Source organism: Parambassis ranga, chromosome 21 (genome assembly GCF_900634625.1).
Source record: "Parambassis ranga chromosome 21, fParRan2.1, whole genome shotgun sequence".
In the NCBI taxonomy this organism is placed as follows: domain Eukaryota; kingdom Metazoa; phylum Chordata; class Actinopteri; family Ambassidae; genus Parambassis; species Parambassis ranga.
Window position 1 is genome coordinate 12,827,900 of NC_041041.1, and position 17,598 is coordinate 12,845,497.

Sequence of the window (17,598 nt, forward strand, 5' to 3'; positions counted from 1 at the left end):
ATTTTGGAGCAGATGCAGTTGTCAACAGAAATCTTTGTAACCATAAATATTAAAACTACAAGCACAAAGACCCTTTGCTCCACCCTCACATTTTAACGATTTAACCTACTATTCCTGCTAATCCTTCCAAAGGAAGGCAATTACTAGTTAAGTAGATTTCTGCAGGGACCCTAACCCTCCAGCTCTGTCTTCCCTGGTCAACAACAGGATTGCTTTCTCATGGCCAGCCAGGTGCATGCACAGCTTCTGTCTCTGAACTGCCAAACAAACTGAGAAAAGCTCTGCCAACTGGTGGTGGTTGTTGTCTGTTTGTATGTACAAAGCTTGTGTATGTTGGGAGCTGGCAGGGATAAACAGCTGAAACTGTTATCAGCCTCAAAGAGTACACAGCAATGCATGCTAGTGTGATTAACACTGCGTCACCCACAACAGACAGACAACTGTCTGGCAGCTGCCAGGAGCGAGTGAGCTTCTGACGCGGGAAGCCCAAGTTGGAGGGCCTTTAGAGGTATTACCCAACCCACACAGTCACACACAGAGTCAGCAATTAAAACTGAGTCAAAAATGCAGTTTCGCTGGGTCACATCATGAAGTGATTGAAGAAACTCCAACAACAACTGCAACGGATTGTGACACTGTATTTCACAAAAGACATAAGGCTGTAAAGGGAGGCACCCGGTGAGGCCTCTAAGGGGAATAAAAAAAAGGACCACTCAGGCCACTTTCAGGCCACTGAAAGATTATTAAATCTTAGCAGAAAAATGTAGACTCACGTGTCCACCAAAGGTATTTAGCACAGCTTAAAACTTCAACAAAAGATAACATGGCCCCAATATAGGGATGTACAAATTAGTGACTTAGTGACTTATTGTTTAGAACGGCAAATCCTTTCACATTGGATTTAAAATCTGCTCATCATAACGATGGACACTGGTGTTTGCACTGGTGTGCATCATTAAACAGTAGAAGCACAAAGACCAAACAATCAAAAGAATTATTTCAACATATCACAATGATCTCTAAAGGAACATATATAACAATATTTTACAACCATTATCTATAGTAAATCCTGCATGCACTGTAACCACGTTACAGTCAACCAGTTCTCAGAAAATGTGAACATCAAAAGCAGCAGGCCTCAGCAAACCAGAGTCCCAATCCTGGGGAGAGGCAGACCATAAAAAAAGTACTTAAAAGGGATTAAAATGGCCATTTACAAACAAATTCCATAAAGAATGGCTCTATGAGAGGCAAGTGAGGAGGAGAAAGAGCAGGAGAAGGATCTAGGAGGAGCACAAGATGGAGAGACTAAATTAGCAAACTGTGTGTTTTTGTGGTCTTGGCAATAGGGAGATCCCAAAGGAGAGCTAATGACTGTAGTGGTATCTGGCATGGGGGCCAAGTTTCCTTGACTGTTTGAAAGTTGCCTCCAGTCCACAGCCACCAAGTCATGAGCAACATATGCTGAGCTATCTTGCAGTTATACCATTATCAAGGTCTTTCCTCTCACTTCTTTCCATTGTTGCTGAGCAGATCTTACAGGCATTCACACCCTGTAGTCTTTCTGAGCGAAGGGAAGTCTTTATAATGTGGCCTCTAAGAATACCACAGGGACTGTGAGGACCAACAGACTCAACTGATAAACACAGTTTTCATTGATCTGCAAAAAAAATGTAAGGATCCATGAACACAGATCCATGAACACCAACTGTCAGGTACAAACATTGAAAAGACTCTTACATGACACAATTGCTTTTCAAAGAAAAATAACAAAACTTTGACCTAAACAACAGAGAGGAGTGGCCAGATTTTATTGTCCCAGCATGAGAAAGGGAGACAGAGCAGCTCTGGCTTGATGGATGGTGTCCAACTGGGAAAGTGAGACTGGGATAAAGGAGCCGTATACCGCCATAAAACTGCACCCACAGAACCTCCCATGTTTAAGCGTATTTGTGTGTGGGTGTATGTGTGTCTGGATAACAGGGACTTTGTGTTATCAGAGTGATTCATACAAGCGAGACAGGTTGCAACAGCTTCATAAAAAACACACCACACTCTGACTGTACTGTACTAGAGAGCAGCAGAGGTTGGTGTGGTGATGGGGAGTGTGTACAGCAATTCTGACTCTTTCCCCTTTAATTTTAGTGCTGACTGTTGAGTGAAACAATCACATCAGACGAAGGCAGACAGAGGGGAACTGTGAGACGTGTCTGCTGAATACACTGACTGTTTGAATTATCCTGCTGAAATAAGCTCTGGGGTGGTAAAGCAAGTCTGGGCTGGTAGACGCAATATAAGCATAAATGGCCAATTTGCTATGTCAAGACAGATCAGTGGAGGAGGCCATTGCATGAACAAGAGACTAGTCAACAATGTATCGCTCAGAGTGAGTCACGATTAGTCATTTGGAAAAATTCTGCAGATTTCCAAAGGAAACCATCTGTTCTGACACACAGGCTGCATCTCCAGTCAAAATTATAGATAAAACATGGAAGACATCCCATTCTGAACTGGGAGTTATAGACGCTACAAAGGCTACATAAAATTAAGATGCAGTGGGCTGTCACTTGTGGCATGCTGTGTGAGCTCATCCAGTTGTAATATTCATGAGACCATCCTTACCCACGACAAGTTAGGATCCTTGCATTGTGCATCTTGGGCTTGTATGCTCATCTGTTCCATAAGGCTTCACAGTAAGTGAATGTGTAATAATTGTTCGATAAATGTTGGTCATCCATTATGCATTATGCCAATGTTGTGTAGCTGTTTTGTCCTCACTCTCCCCCTCCCTCTAACATAGTTATTTTTTAACTGCAGCATCTTCTTTTCTCAGCCAGACACTTATTGCGGAAATCTACTCCATCTCTATTACTCTGGCTGTTCCCCTGAGCTTTACCTCATTTATGTATTAAAATTCTATAATTAAGTCAGGAATTGGAGGTTGGGGTTTTGTAGAAGGCATGTGTTGCTGTTGTTCTTCCTTGTTTTACACATACCTGAATCCTTCTTGCTTCCCTTGCCTCCATCTCTGTTCTTCTTCAGCACTGCCTTAAACATGGCAAAATTCCTGGAATCCTTTCTGTAGAGCCCCTGGGGAAAAAGAAAAGAAAAATATTCAGCCACTTGCAGGCGCGACAAGATAACTGAAATGCATCCACTGTCCCTAAAGAAAAGCTATGGAAATTATCCAGCCACACATCAGACGTTTTTATTCATGGGAAATTCACCTGTATACATAAAGAGATTCAATACAAAACTAACCAAACAAGAAATAACCTAACAGAGCAATTGGAAAACAGTACATATCTAGTATCATTCATACTAGCTGGCACCCGCCTGGGAGTTTTCCCACAGCACTCCCAATCCTGCGGGTCATCAGTGGAGGGGCACAGAGAAAGAATGCTCTAATATTTAAACAGAAAAGAGCGTGTTCTGCTATCTTGTTATGCAGGAAAACACTCTGTTGAATGCCCTGAATTCCACAGGTAATTGATGCTATGTAGCTGAACTTGGGTGTTTACAATTGATATCCATGGTTGTGTGTGCCTCCAGCCTGAATGTGCCTGTTTGCTTTGGAAGTGTGCAGAATCCTATGCAGTAAAAGCACTTTTTAACACAGCAGCAGCAGAAACAGTTAATTGTGTGGAATTTTTGGTCTCTTATCCTCTAAACACATTATAGGCTCCAAGTATACTCTACAGTATTAATAGCAGCAAAGAAAACTTTCCAATGAAGAGAAAATAATGGTTTCAACCAAATAAGGGTATGCATCTGAAAACAAAACACATAGTCCTCAACCCCACAGGCCAGGCTCTAAATATCTAGGTCTTCTTACTGCTCTTGCCATAGAGGCTTATCGATTCGCCCCTTTTTCATTCTTGACGGTGTCAGACATTCTGAAGCAAAGCATCAACCAAATTGTTGACGGGAGGTGGAGGTATGTATGGGGAAAGTTCCTGAAGAGCCTCTGCCTCTAAACTCAGCACTGACCATTCAAAAATCTGGACGTTTCATAGTGTTTACCAAGTCAAACTCTAAATCAGGACAATGAATGCAGTTTCAAGGTATACTTTTTTTGATATATTTTGAAATATCCAGGAAAACACACAAAGCAAGCTTGCACCTTCATGTTTAGGCCCTTTGGTTATGAGTTCTCTAGAATGCATGGATTTCTTTATTTGTACCTCTGGGACAGAGAGCATAACAGAATACTACCTGGTGTAACGTTGGTGTAACTGGTGTATTACGAAACATTGGCCTGACAGAGGAGCTGCTAGCTATGTGTGGGAGCTGGAGACTCATCTCTACAGTAACAATAAACATCACCCAGGTTAACCCAAAGGAAATGAGAAACGCCCTCTTGAAACTCCAAAAGCCAACATGACAAATTCCTTCTATTCCCCCCTCCCCCATCACAGCCACTGTACACACTGGGAGAATAAGACAAAGCCATTTCAGCTATCATCATACAGTACCTGTAGAATCACTGTTACATACTATAATCATACAACGGGGAGGGATTTACCACAGAGCCAAGACACAGTCTTTCCAATTACACAGATAGTTATGACACTAAATTGCAACAGCCACAGATGATCAAAATCAAGATATACTGTGACAATCGAGGCACGAGAAAAAGAAAAAATCTGTTCCAACTGGCATAATTAGTAATTGGGAATTAGTTCCTTGTGTTTCCCACACACAGACAATACTTTTTTTTTTTTTTACAACAGACACTACCACCCACTCAAAGTATATTTTTGAGAGCCGTCTTAGCATTTTAATGTTCATCTTATTAGTGACAGGTGTTTTTCAGTACTGGCTCCATTCTACAGTGATGTAAACATGACACAAAGGTAGACATACTAATTTTAGCCCTGTTTCCGGCACGCCTCCGTCAGAAAATTCAGTGAGTCTTTGTCATCTCAGCCACAAATTCCATCTGTCTCAGTTCAAGAAACACTCACACATACTTATTGGCCTTTATGATGCTTTGTTTGCTTGCGTTGGCGATGTCGAATGAAAAACTAAGGGAAAAATAACAGGAAGATGGGCTTGTCCGCTGGCAATGGAAAAACAGTTGAATGTTGAGTCAATTAATGAGTTTACCAGAATTCTCAGTGTAAGAAACGATATAAGAAATCCTAACAATAACTCAGACAAGGCCCTTTGGTGTGCGTATTTCTATAAAGTCCTGTACATTCATTCACAAAATATTTGTGAATGTGAATATGCTTGAAACAGATTATGTTGTCAAAATGTGGTTCCCATAGCATGGTATCTCAATATATATTTAATGTAGCTATGGTTAAGCCATAGTGTGGATATAACTGTGACCTTCAAACAAAAGTATCCTCAAGAAGAGGGGGTCATAGACTGCAAGGTATGCAGAGACGGGAATCAGGATTCGTCAAGCCCTCAAGGTCATGTCCATCCCATCGCCTTAAAGTTGTGTTTGGATATTAGTATGGCCCCTTACAAGGGGCCTCTCAATATTACAACAGAGGTTTGCAGGTCTTTCTGGACACACGCTGGCTCAATAGACAAAACAGACTTTTGCTGGCCTACAGAAATAAAAGAGTATTGTGTTTGTGGTGCTGCATCTTTGATATTTTCATCATCAGCTTAGTCATCAAAAATCTTTAAAACATCAACAGTCAAGACCTCACCATTAAGGATGCTACTCTACTGCTGGCATTTACAAGCACACATTTGTCAACACTAATACCTTCACATTTGTGCTGTTCATTACCTTGGAAAAGCTCAAGGTAACAATAAAAAAGGACTCCAATTTGTGGTACAATGTCAAGATGGCCTCCTTTCAGCAGAGAAATTGGAGCCTAGGGTGGCTAAAAGGTACCTCAGGTTATCATCATGTATGTTTTCCAGGTCATTCGTGGCATGATAGAGTTCAAATCTATGCAGGCTGTGAAGAAAAGATCCTCACCTGCACAATGCTGATATGACATGTGGTTAATGGGGCCATCGAGCTATATAACAGTCACCTGAGAAGACAGCTATATATAGAAGGGAAATAGGATTGTTTGTCCCAGCTGCCTCTGGTGAGGAAGCATTTCACATACATTGACGGTTGGTGAGTTAGACGGTGCTTTGTCCTCTGTTAGGTGGCAGACAATAGAGAGTGTAACCTTAAGCTCAGCTCAGCTTCCCCACTCTTCCAGCATTGGAGCAAATAGCTTATTTTTCCACCCTATGATTTCATCTGTTTCCTGCTAAATGCCCTGTCAGTTCTCTTCATCAGCTAATTCTGCATGAATGATCTCTGAAATTTCCACAATGTTGTTGTAGCAACATAGAAATTCTCACCGAGGGTTGACCTTAAAGCTGATTTATTAAACACTGCATACAAGTAAAGTAGTGATACTTTAAAATTCTCATGTGACCTCCATAATTATCTGTTCTTTTGTTGTCCCTTCACAGGAAACAGGCCCAGCCTGGCCTGTGAGTTCAAGTGTTCCATAAACAATGGCATGCCAGCTAACAAACCTTTGAAAGAGGAAGTGTGGGGAGTAGGTATGGAGGACAGGACAGTCTGAGTGTCAGCCACTGTAAACAAAAGGCTGTTATTCACACTAATGTGAGTGGAAGGGAAATAACAAAAGAACACATATTTTCATGTAACCAGTCTACCGGTTTAACGTGAGTATTTCCTGCCATAGAGCCACTGATGTTAAGCTAATAAGCAAGAAGCTAAACATGTTAGAACACAAATTTAATCTAAAACATCGTTGATGTAATTAAATCTAGTAACAGATCGTTCATTTGTGTTGAGCAATAAATGAATGATACCAAGATGGTTCTGTGTAACATCTCATCACTGGTGCTTGTATGATGCTATCATCTTACAATGATTGCTTAACTAATATGGTGTATGTTGGGTAAAAGTCGATTACAGGCATTAAAATAAAGAAAGTTGTATGCTAATCACTGGCCAACAACATGAGTTTTCCAAGGCACCAACACCTACATTTAGAATTAAGGAATTGGGGACCACATTTAATTCTTGCATGAGAATGGTAACATGGGCATGAGTGTCGTCATCACTAGCTACAGATGCTCATCTGAGAAAATACTTCAGAACTAATGACAAAACAGGCTGCTACTCAGTCACGTCATACCTCAGTGTTTATTTACTTTTAGCTAGAGGGGGAATCATTCTGTTTTATCTAGGGCATAGACAGAGCTAAAGTTCTAGCTTGGGGCTAAGAAAGCCAGTTTCTTATTGAGGATGAGAAGCCGCATGGCTCAGGATGAAATTAAAAAGGATAACAGGTCTGATCTTCTCATTAGACTGGCATGGGGAATTACAACAACAACAACAAAATGATGCGGACAATGGCCGACAGTTATGTGTGAGTTTTTAAAGTTTCCAAAGTTACTGTGAAGCAAAGAAGAAAATAAAAGTTTTGGAAAGACTGATTTGTCCTCGGAGGAAATTTATTCTTGATCCTTTTGAATACAGCTGATGATTGAACCATTCAGTATGGATCATCTCTATTCTGTATGAGACTGCAACAATTACCCTGATAGCTCCATTTACATCTACATCCTTTGCACTCCTGAAACCAACCTTAGCTTCCGTACACTGATCGAGAACCTCCATTTTTGTTCACTGTAAGCAGCCAGCCATGATTTAGAGCTAAAACTTAACATGCCTAGGCACAAACTATTGACAAGATAAGATTAATAAAGCTAAGCAAACAAGATAGCATGGTATTTCTTTTCTCTTATTCTACTGTTACAAAATACTGTAAGAGAAATAAGATTTTTGTTCACTATTACACCAATATGCCCTTAAGTAAATGATGTCTCAGCAGTGACAATGAGTGTGTAAAACTGTGTATTTTTATCCTAGCACAGTTGCACTAGAAGTGTCAAGGCATGTTCAACGAGGCAATCACTGCTCTAACTGTACAGTTACACCCCAGGCTCTGGAAACTGACTAAACCTGATACTAAACTGTTGCAAGGATAAGACATAGGTATACATATAATTCCATTTAGATAAACAGATCACTGGGAAATCTGGATTTAATGATTAAAAAAACTACAGGTTTTCCCTCCTTGTCCTCAACTTTTTCTGTTCTGTCAAATTAGTCAGAGCATCCATCTTGCTTCAGAGATCATCAGCAAGCAACAGATTAAACTCCACACTGAGCAACAACAATCATCTCAGAGTTATCAGAGCTGAAGTCATTAACTACTGCCTATTAAACTTTACTCCTTCATTACAAATTTGATTTGCCAATCAAGTGTTAATGAAAAAAAAGGCTGACCATTGTTACTTACACACAATTTGACATTTGCTTCCCAGGAAGACCAGTATTTGGCTAAGGGTAAAACATTAACGAGTAACGTTTAAAGTCTACAGGAAGTTCCTGCAACACTTGGACAGCTCCCATTTATATGAAGGTTTATTGGTCAGAAGGCCACATACACAAATCAGGAGCTAATCAAGAAAAGATTTATATGAACTCATAATCGAAAGCGCCAACTTGAACAGTGCACAAGGATTTAGTACAGTGTACATTCAGGGCTTCAGACCAAAAAGCTCTTTGGAGAGAAGATTACTTTAACAAAAGAAGAAGATTTCAGATTGATTCTGGGTGCACAGAAAAATATAAACAGCAAAGAAAGAAAAGTCTCCCAGTTGTATGGCATAAAAGAGACAAAGACAAAAATAAACATTCTTCATGCAAATACAGTTGTCACTTGACAACTATTCAGGTATTTATGTGCACTGGCTTTTAAGCTGCAGCAGAAACATTTTATATACCGCCAGAAGATACAGACAAAGTCGACATATCTGACATAACATATCAATAGATCTGTTTCAACAATCTCAAGACTCCCATTCTACAATGCTTTCCTCTGATCAGTCCATTCCATTTTTGGACGGCAACTCCTTCACACGCATTAACACACTGCAGTTTGTGAACATACCTGTGTAAAGTTCACAGCATATTACCCTTTCACCCTCCTGAATATGAACCCAGATATAATTCTGACCTGCCACAGAAATGCAAGATGAATTAAACAATATTATTTTGATGATTAAAATAAAATTCTCTTTTACAAATTCCTTGCTGTACATACAGGTCATGGTTTTTGCCATTTACAGCACTCTGCAGCTCGCTCTCTCTCTCTTCCTATCCGTCTCTAGGGTTTTCAAAAAGGCTTGACAAAAATGTAAATCAGTAACAGCTGTTACTAAGAAGCGCTTCCAAACACACACGTGAATTAGATACACACATGCAAGCCTAGGAAAACATGTGCACAAGCATAGACCTTGGAAACATACATACTTTCTCACCTGGACTTTTAACCTATACTACAGAAACCCTGACACAGGTGTTGTTTGTAAGGGGGGGGGTGGAGAGGCAAACCCATCTCTGGAATACAAAGGCAGTTCAACATGTACAGCTGTCATCCTGCCAATGTTTTAATAGATGACCTAAGGGCAAATGGGGCAATTAAATGGAGAGGCAAGTGTTTTGATTCATAAACTGTCGTGAACCTTTAAGAAACCTGAGCTAATGCAATTATACAATGACACTGTGCCAAGAGGCTGGTGTGTGATACTTCATACAAATGTCCTGGTTTATTTGACTGACAGTGAATTCATTTCAGAACTTAAGAACTCTTCTAAGCCATGCCCATGACAGAAGCAGGTTACTTTTGCACTTCAGCAGCCTCCCAGCATGCCATGAACAAAAACAGTACATAACAGCCTCTGCTTTGTTCAAGTTCCAGGAGCTCAGGGGCTAACTGCTTCTACTGTTATGGTGTTATTTCACAACACGTCCTAACACCACCCTAATGCCTTTGAGATGTAAAAGTATCCTGGCTCTGTTATATAAAATCCCACTAACAATACACATTCAAAAATCCCTTAGATATACTGCAGGATGTAAACATGATGTGAGGCTCCACTATCAGCAGATAGATACGCTCCCAAATTCATGTTCATCTATCTGCTGTCTCTAAATCCTGTGGTTGCTCATCTTTGCTTTTAAACTAAAAATGAACCACAAAAGAGTCTGGCAGCGGTCCAAGTGTTTGAATGACAGCTTCCACACACTGTAAGTGACCAAAGAGTAAAATTACTCAACTGAACACCACATAACAAGTTAGGAACGAACTATACAGCAACTTATGATATACGACAAAGCGTAGACTGAGCAAAGACCTTCAGGACAAATATTCCCTGAATTAGCCACTTGAGGCTGGCTCCAAAAGTGACACCTCATTTTTTATAGTTCAGATATGTTGACTTAAACGTCCATGGTTGCCCTTATTTGGATTGACTGGGAATTAGACCCACTTCTAAAATGGTGACTAACCAGAGGCACTACACTGAGCTTCAAAACCATCACAGAGGGTTTGGCCATGTTTATTTAAGTCAATAAATAAAACTCATGCTAATGTGCAGTAATACTGGTTTTACACACATACCTCCGCCATTTAGGTGTCATTTATAAGCAATCTGGGTCACACAGTGTGCTGACAGTAGGGTCCTGAACCCTTCTAGCCACTCGTTATCAGTCTTTCCTGTTAGGGGCCACGTGTTAAGCCCTTTTAATAGGACAAAATCATTATCAGCAACAACTCAGTATGTGAAGCCTGTCAGGTCACTGGCTCCAGTAACTCTCCCTCCTCAACCATAACAATGCGACTCTGATGCCAGCATCTGTTATTGGCCAACTGGCTGGGGGGACCATGGGAACCAGGCTCTGCAGAGAGCGGGAGGCAGCCTCTTGTGGCACTCTCAGTAAGATGACTGCCCAGCAATGCAGACATCTTCCCACAGACAATTGGGGTAGCTCTACCCTTGCCAGTGAGGCATGCAAATCCACTCTAATGGCTCTATAATTACTGTAAAATTGCTTGAAATTATGCTGGAAAGTTAATATTGTGTATATTCACAGTAACTGCCCATCAGTGTGACTGTCAGCAGCAAAGCCTGTTCCACCTGTTAAGTTTAAAATGGAAAATCTACACTGTATAGAGAGCTGAACAGCCCCTGAAGCTACATCTATGTCAACACAGGAAATGGCAGGTTCTTTCAAGTTGCAGGAAAGAAAAACACACAACACTGATCAGAGAGAACAATCGATGACTTCATGTGCTAACACTGATCAAAGCTTCATCCTGACATTTACAAGCAATTTCTCATAAGGTGTGAATGCTCTTTTCATTTTCAGAGCACCTGGACGATTTACAAGGGGATTCCTGCTGAAAGCAGCACGAGTCATACACAGCCAACAGTGGTCAAACTTCAATGACTCAATGACTTCTGTGGGTGGACAAGATTACAGTCCTTCAGCCTGCCACTATATCTGGGCTGGGCTCTGATTTCCAAACCACCACATCCAATCACAAAATACAGACTAACATTGGCATCAAACAAGACCACACAGTCATAGGAAAAGAAATGAACTCTTGGTACCACATCTGCACCAAAAGAAACAAAAAACCAAGAGGACAGGAAACTCTGTCCAACTGCAACTGATAAAACACCACACTGATCAATGACTGTGTGCTTTAGTTTATAAAATACCTAAAACTGTGAATACCTCGTTAATTTGACTAGCCGGTGGTTTAGACCAGGTCAGTATATTAATGAACTGAAATTCTGCTGGCTCCTTTACTGTTGTGATGTTTGTACAAAAGTACAATTTTAAGACAAAAAAAGAAACACATACAGTCAATTACATGAATTAGCGCAGCATGTGTGTGTGTGTGTTAATAATAACACCAACGGAGTTAAAAGTCTGCTCAAACTTAGCTAACCTAGCATACTTAAGCTAGCATTTACCGTTAGCATATAAATAAGTGTTTAAATGAGAACACGGCGGCTGATAAACACTCGGTAACTTCACTAAAAAAACATAATTAGTTAGCTGTCAGTCGTCCCGCTGGCTTGTGGGCATGTCCCGACATTCCTCCTCTCAACTAACTCCACAAAAACAGATAAACCTTCACTTTCCTGTACTGTTAAACCGACTCCACGCTCAACACGCCGACGCGATCGTATTTAAAGTCCTTACCTGATAAATGTCATGGATATTAAAGTACTTTTTTAAAAAGTTTTCCCAGTCCTCTGATCTCTCCACACAAACTCCACTTGATCCCCACAAAGGTAAGAGGCTCCGGGACGCGCTGGGCTCCTCCTCCGCCCTGCATGAGGTCATCTGTGGGGAGGAACATCAACACAGAGCGCAAGGAACAGACTACCCACTCCTCCTCCTCCTCCTCCTCCTCTTCCTCCTCCTCCTCTCTGTGCATGCCTCATGGACATGACAGGATACTGGAGATGCAAGCTGCAGGCTTGTAATCAGGGTTATATTGTGGTTAGAAGCCAAAAATACCCACAGACTGAATTTATTCCATTAGCTGTCAAACCTTCATCCTGTTTTTTCTCTCCAAACTTTATTTAAATGAAGGAGTGGAAACTCTGTCAGTCAACTGATTATTAATATAGATACCTTTTCTATGTGATCATTTAAAATGAATCATCTGTCAAATAAAGGCTTAATATTCTTATGAAGAAACCACATGATGCAGATAAAGGCAGTCACTGGACTTTGTACTCAGAGTATGTTATTGTACAGAAAGCATTTGGTTTACCAGCACAAAGAGTGTTAGATTGTCAGGATGGAAAGTATTGTAATGGAGGATTGATTCTGCCTTACATATGTTCACACATATGTATCTATTTGACTAGCTGAAATCTATTACGTCTATATAAGAAATAATCTTGTTTTTTTATGTCAATATTTGAGATGAAGACTCGCTTCTCATCAATAAGTTTTACTTTCTTGACATGGATTGTGTCATGTCAATAGGATTACCGCAGCTGTTTGTATGCAGTGACTTGCTCTCCATTTCATTCAGAACATAAACCTGCACATAAAATATGATGCATTGCTGCATTAAGTGTTTCGGGCACATAAAGAGCAGCACAGCACCACCTGGACTGTCTGCACCATGAACAGGCTGCTGTGAATGCAGGTTTTATCACCGATAGGAAGTGGCTCTTTTTCATGCTGTTTTTTATTAATGTCCTGCATTGCTTGAAAAACACACACATGCAACCTGCAAACGGGGCGTCTGATATCCACAGCAGCAGCTGTCTACAGCTACAAACATGAGTTTTTGTGTACATTTAGTCAAAAATGTTCAAATGCTATTATTGGGTTCCGCATGCTGCAGGCTGTCTTAAACTTAATCCAGTGCAAAGCATTTTATTCTGGTGGTCTCACTGGTGGTTATCTTACAGAACATCTTAGCCTATAGCGCCCACATGTGGTGATACTGTTTTATGCAGCAATTTCAACTAAAATCTGGTGAAAATCAACTGATTTCAAATATTATAATCACATTACTGCTGCACAGTAAACCTGCACATGTAAACCAGCAATTGGGTGACATTTTAGGATGCTGGGTCTCAGGGTCAGCCGAGCCCCCTCAGACGGCTGTGGAACGGGCAGGCAGACACTGGCAGTCTGCATGTCAGAGGACCACCAACTGCTGCGCTGCTCAAACAGAGCCGCTGAGGTCTCTGAACTTCTCACACAGATGGTATCAAAGGCACGTGTGAACAGCATGAGCATCACAGAGAATTTAAGGTCAGCACATTGTGCTCACAAGGCTATCATTGTGTGCATACTTGAACAAATGTGGACTTTCTGATGCAAAAACAAAGACGACATACACACAAGGAGGTTCACACTTGTGTGTAGAGGAACTTTGGTTTCTTTAAAAACATTTTCTCAGACGTGCTCTGCTAAGATTCACTTTGAATCACTATGCGTCTAATCTTTTCTTAATATTCCGTTTTATTCTGTATACTTCCATTTTTATGTTAATCATCTTATGCCTTTAATTTATTCTCTGTGTTCTTACTTTATCATTTTCTGTATTGTGCTTTTATTTTTTGTTTTTTTTATTTTTTCTTTGAAACGCACTATATAAATAAACTTGCTTTGCTTAATAAGGTGTGGAAGCATTATTAGTGTGATTTAATCAAAGCAGGGCTCAGCAGTGAAAACGCATCTAAAAATGGTTTCTAAAGCTAGAAGCAACAAAGGAAAATATTTAAAGTACAAACACCACATAATTAAGTCCAGTCTCTGTACAATGGGAAGTTTTATCATTGGCTTAGGCCCTTCTACTTATAAATGGGCATCTACTGCCCCCTAGTGGCCATCCTACGTCATTGTAAAAGAAAACGGTGCAAACAGTGATGCCATGCAATTCTTTTTTTAATAAATCTATTGTAAAGGCCAAGCAATACATAATGAAGACTTGACTTAAAAAGCCACCTCATAACACTCACATTAACATACTTATAAATGCCATCAATTCATCATCAGCTGGTCAATACAGCCACACGTCCTCTCACAGTAAACATACACTACATGCTGGTTTATAGGATTCTTAAGCACAGCCCAAAAAAGCCTCTAAAGTAAACATTTTAAGGAAAGCTTTCCCTCTATCAGCACTTCTTAGACAACCCGTCAGTCCCCTCATGTGTCTAACACTTCCTGTTGGTGTTTCACAGTTGACCTAACATGGTTCCCTCAGGGGTGTTTTTATGAAAACATGCTCAGAACTTCCTGGGCTGCTGGATGAAGAAAGTCCGGGGACAGTAGTGAGGCTTCTCCACTGCAGGGCGCACCTTGCTGTGCCGCACGCTCACCGGTGTCTCCGGGAAGTCGTGACTCAGCTGCAATACAGAAGGTGGGAGTTTTTAAACACAGTGGACAGTAGATATAATCTGTGGTAGTTACCAGAGTTTTTAAATAATGAAAGGTCATGTTTTGTTTACCTTGTCAAGCGTTCCTGCCAGAAGTATGCCAACCTGTTGCATCCTGTTGGAGGTGGCGAAGGACCTGCTGCACAGGTTTATTCAAAAACAAACACATTTCACATGCTGCTGGGCATGAATACACCCTAAAGGATTATTCTGGTGTTTCTAATTCTTTTGTTTCTTTTTAAGAGTGACAATCATAACGGGGAGAAATTCCCAGCTCATAACGGAGAACCTTCCTGCCGATAGCCGGCCGGGTAGAGGAGGTGAAGAGGTAGACAGGACAGAGGGGAACAGATGTTGCACATTAAAGGTTCATTATTCATACAGTTGGAGAAAATGGAGGTCATTTTGTTTGATTCAATCCAACCAATCCTTGGAGTAAACAAACTGTCACTCACTGACTTCCTTCTACACCCCTCCTCCTGATTTCTAAAAGACATGCGTCTAAAAGTAGGGAAGTGGGGCTCAAGGTTTGAAAACACCAGGATGATCATTAAAGGTCTGAAGAAATATTCATTGGCAGGTTTTTAGATTCATTTAAATACGTGTAAACACAGCCTACCTCAGTTTATCAGCCCTCTTGGTCTCCTTCTCTGGAGTCCCATGGGTGCCGCTCTCTTCCAGGCTCTTCTTGGCCACTCGTTTACCTCCAGCCTTCACTACCGACACAGAGACAAACAGGTATCAGACACAGTACATGCACACATACTAGTGCACACAATGGAGACAAATAATCCACAACAGTATAGATGTACATGTATGCATGAAGCTAGAGGCCAGGAAGGGATGAACACAAATAGTTTTGCAGAACTGGGCTCGTGTTCAGATTATTTTTATATAATATGCAGGCTTCTAGCTGCCATAAAGTGAAACAAATACATGGAATTATTAACTTTATGTTATTTGATATGATGCCTGCTTCATTTGTTAGCATATTATGACCATAAAAACATTAGACATGCATTTAAAAGGACATATTACACATTACAAGTGAAACACTTGTGCACAGTGTATGATTCATGGGCATGAGTGCAGTGAATAACTGTGGTAAACTCTGCGTGCATTACAGTGTGTATAGAGGAGTGTTGTCGTGTGAGAACACGGTGTTACTTTCAGTAAAGGCCTCCACACAACAGCTACAGCGTGACAAAGTTCATCATCAAACCATCAAACATTACAATCCTCTGCACATGAACACTAATCAGAACTGTTTGATGGATGTTTGAGTCAGTGTCTCGCTCTGCTGCGCGCACTAAAATCTGGGTCGAGCAGTGAAAAACAACAGGCTAAAAAAAAAAGAAAAAAAAAAAGAGAGAAGCTAAAACAGGAAAACTCGACATCAGTGAGGGAAACTAGTTTACCTGCTGGAGGGTGGCCAGCCTTCAGCAAAGGGGTCTCCTTCGCTCCAGATTTGGAGAGTTGTTGCACCATTTTCAAAACTTTTTCCGCAGAAAAACACAAACAGAAAGCACGAAAAAAAACTACGCTGAACGCCCACTCCGCTGTTTTTATGCTCAAACGCAGATGACGTCATGTGAGGCTTCAGGAAGGAACGCCCCCTCTTCCTCCTCCTCCTCCTCTTCCTCCTCCTGCGTTTACATTCAAATGTGTTTACTGATAAAGTGAAACTTAAGCATTAGTATTTGCAGGTTGCATCAATTTTATCATATTTTTAAAATCTTTTTTTTGCGTTATTTATATGAATTTTATTTTGAAAATCCTTTTTTTTTTTTTTTTTTTTTGGTCAAAGTTATATTTCTGTGGGAATAGGTGTGTCATCCCAACCAGCAGGTGCAAGAAGCCTGACAGGAGAATTAGAGCAACGTCAATCAGACACAAATGAAAACACCTGCGCAGGTGAACCTGTCATATTAGCCACATAACACAGGTGCACTGATGATGGCTGCGTTCCATTTAGAGGGAGGCCTCCTGCTGCTGCGCATGCTGCTTCCAGCGGTTTGAACAGCGTGCGTCATTGCGTGAGGCAGCTGTTAGAAGGCATCAATGACCGGTTTATATGCAGCAAACAAGCGGGGCTCATTAACAACAAACACAAAGCTAATGTATTCACAAGTTAAAATGATGTTATGTGTGCGCATGTAAACAACTTCTCCTGTTGTCAGAGACCAAGATGCTGGTAGACCACATATTCAGGTGTACAGGGATACATGTCAATGTTATGACAATGATCAAAACATACCCTGGTTACTGATGCACATGTTTCTGCTAAGAGAACCCCCTAAATGGTTCATACCCGCCCTGCTGTGGTTAATTATTCACAGTCATTGTTTTGTGTCCTGTTTGCCAGGAAGCACCATGAAGGAAGGCTGAGTGTGTTGTGTTTCCTTTTTTAAGTGTTTATTCAGTGTTTAGGACCTGAAGCAGTGGAATTTACTGATTTAAGTGCTGTCACTTGACACAACTCTGCTCACACTGAAAGGACGTGGCTGTACATCTGTTGATGCCAGTACATTTGTCCATCTTTTGTTTATTTACACTGATCACTGGATGGCAGATTTTTTTATTTTTATTTTAGTACATTTCTATGATTGGAGTTTTTACTTCATCTATCTGGATTGCCACTTTAGAAAGTTAAATGTAGTCTTCCAATGCACTGATCCCTGTCAGTGTACTGTCACTACTAGTGGTGGGACTGCAGGTTGCAACCACCTGCAATACTCCGATGCTTATGTGTGGACCTACTAAACACAAACCTGTAGATGTAAAATCAGCATCTTCACCCCGTGTGTTCATTTTCAG

General features: G+C 40.8%; 2 protein-coding genes across 3 annotated transcripts in view; both read right to left on the bottom strand.

Annotated features, from left to right (window-relative positions):
* Positions 1-12,197, bottom strand: part of tanc1b (tetratricopeptide repeat, ankyrin repeat and coiled-coil containing 1b) — a 79,867-nt gene extending 67,670 nt beyond the window's left edge. Inside the window, exons 1-2 of the mRNA XM_028393056.1 lie at positions 12,071-12,197; positions 2,997-3,090 (exon numbers count right to left, since the gene is read on the bottom strand). Coding sequence (XP_028248857.1) covers positions 2,997-3,057 — 61 coding nt within the window. The 5' untranslated portion in view covers positions 3,058-3,090; positions 12,071-12,197. The remainder of the gene's footprint in view (positions 1-2,996; positions 3,091-12,070) is intronic.
* Positions 12,198-14,269: 2,072 nt separating this feature from the next.
* Positions 14,270-16,357, bottom strand: dap1b (death associated protein 1b). 2 transcript variants are annotated; one of them, XM_028393643.1, is made up of 4 exons: positions 16,200-16,357; positions 15,401-15,497; positions 14,854-14,917; positions 14,270-14,751 (listed from the first exon to the last, which is right to left on the bottom strand). In XM_028393643.1, exons 1-4 carry the CDS (start codon positions 16,267-16,269, stop codon positions 14,632-14,634), a joined length of 351 nt encoding a protein of 116 aa, XP_028249444.1. In that variant the 5' UTR covers positions 16,270-16,357; the 3' UTR covers positions 14,270-14,631. The 2 variants fall into 2 exon arrangements, with proteins under 2 accessions (XP_028249444.1, XP_028249442.1); XM_028393641.1 differs by having other exon boundaries at positions 14,854-14,920.
* Between the last annotated feature and the right edge of the window lie 1,241 nt (positions 16,358-17,598).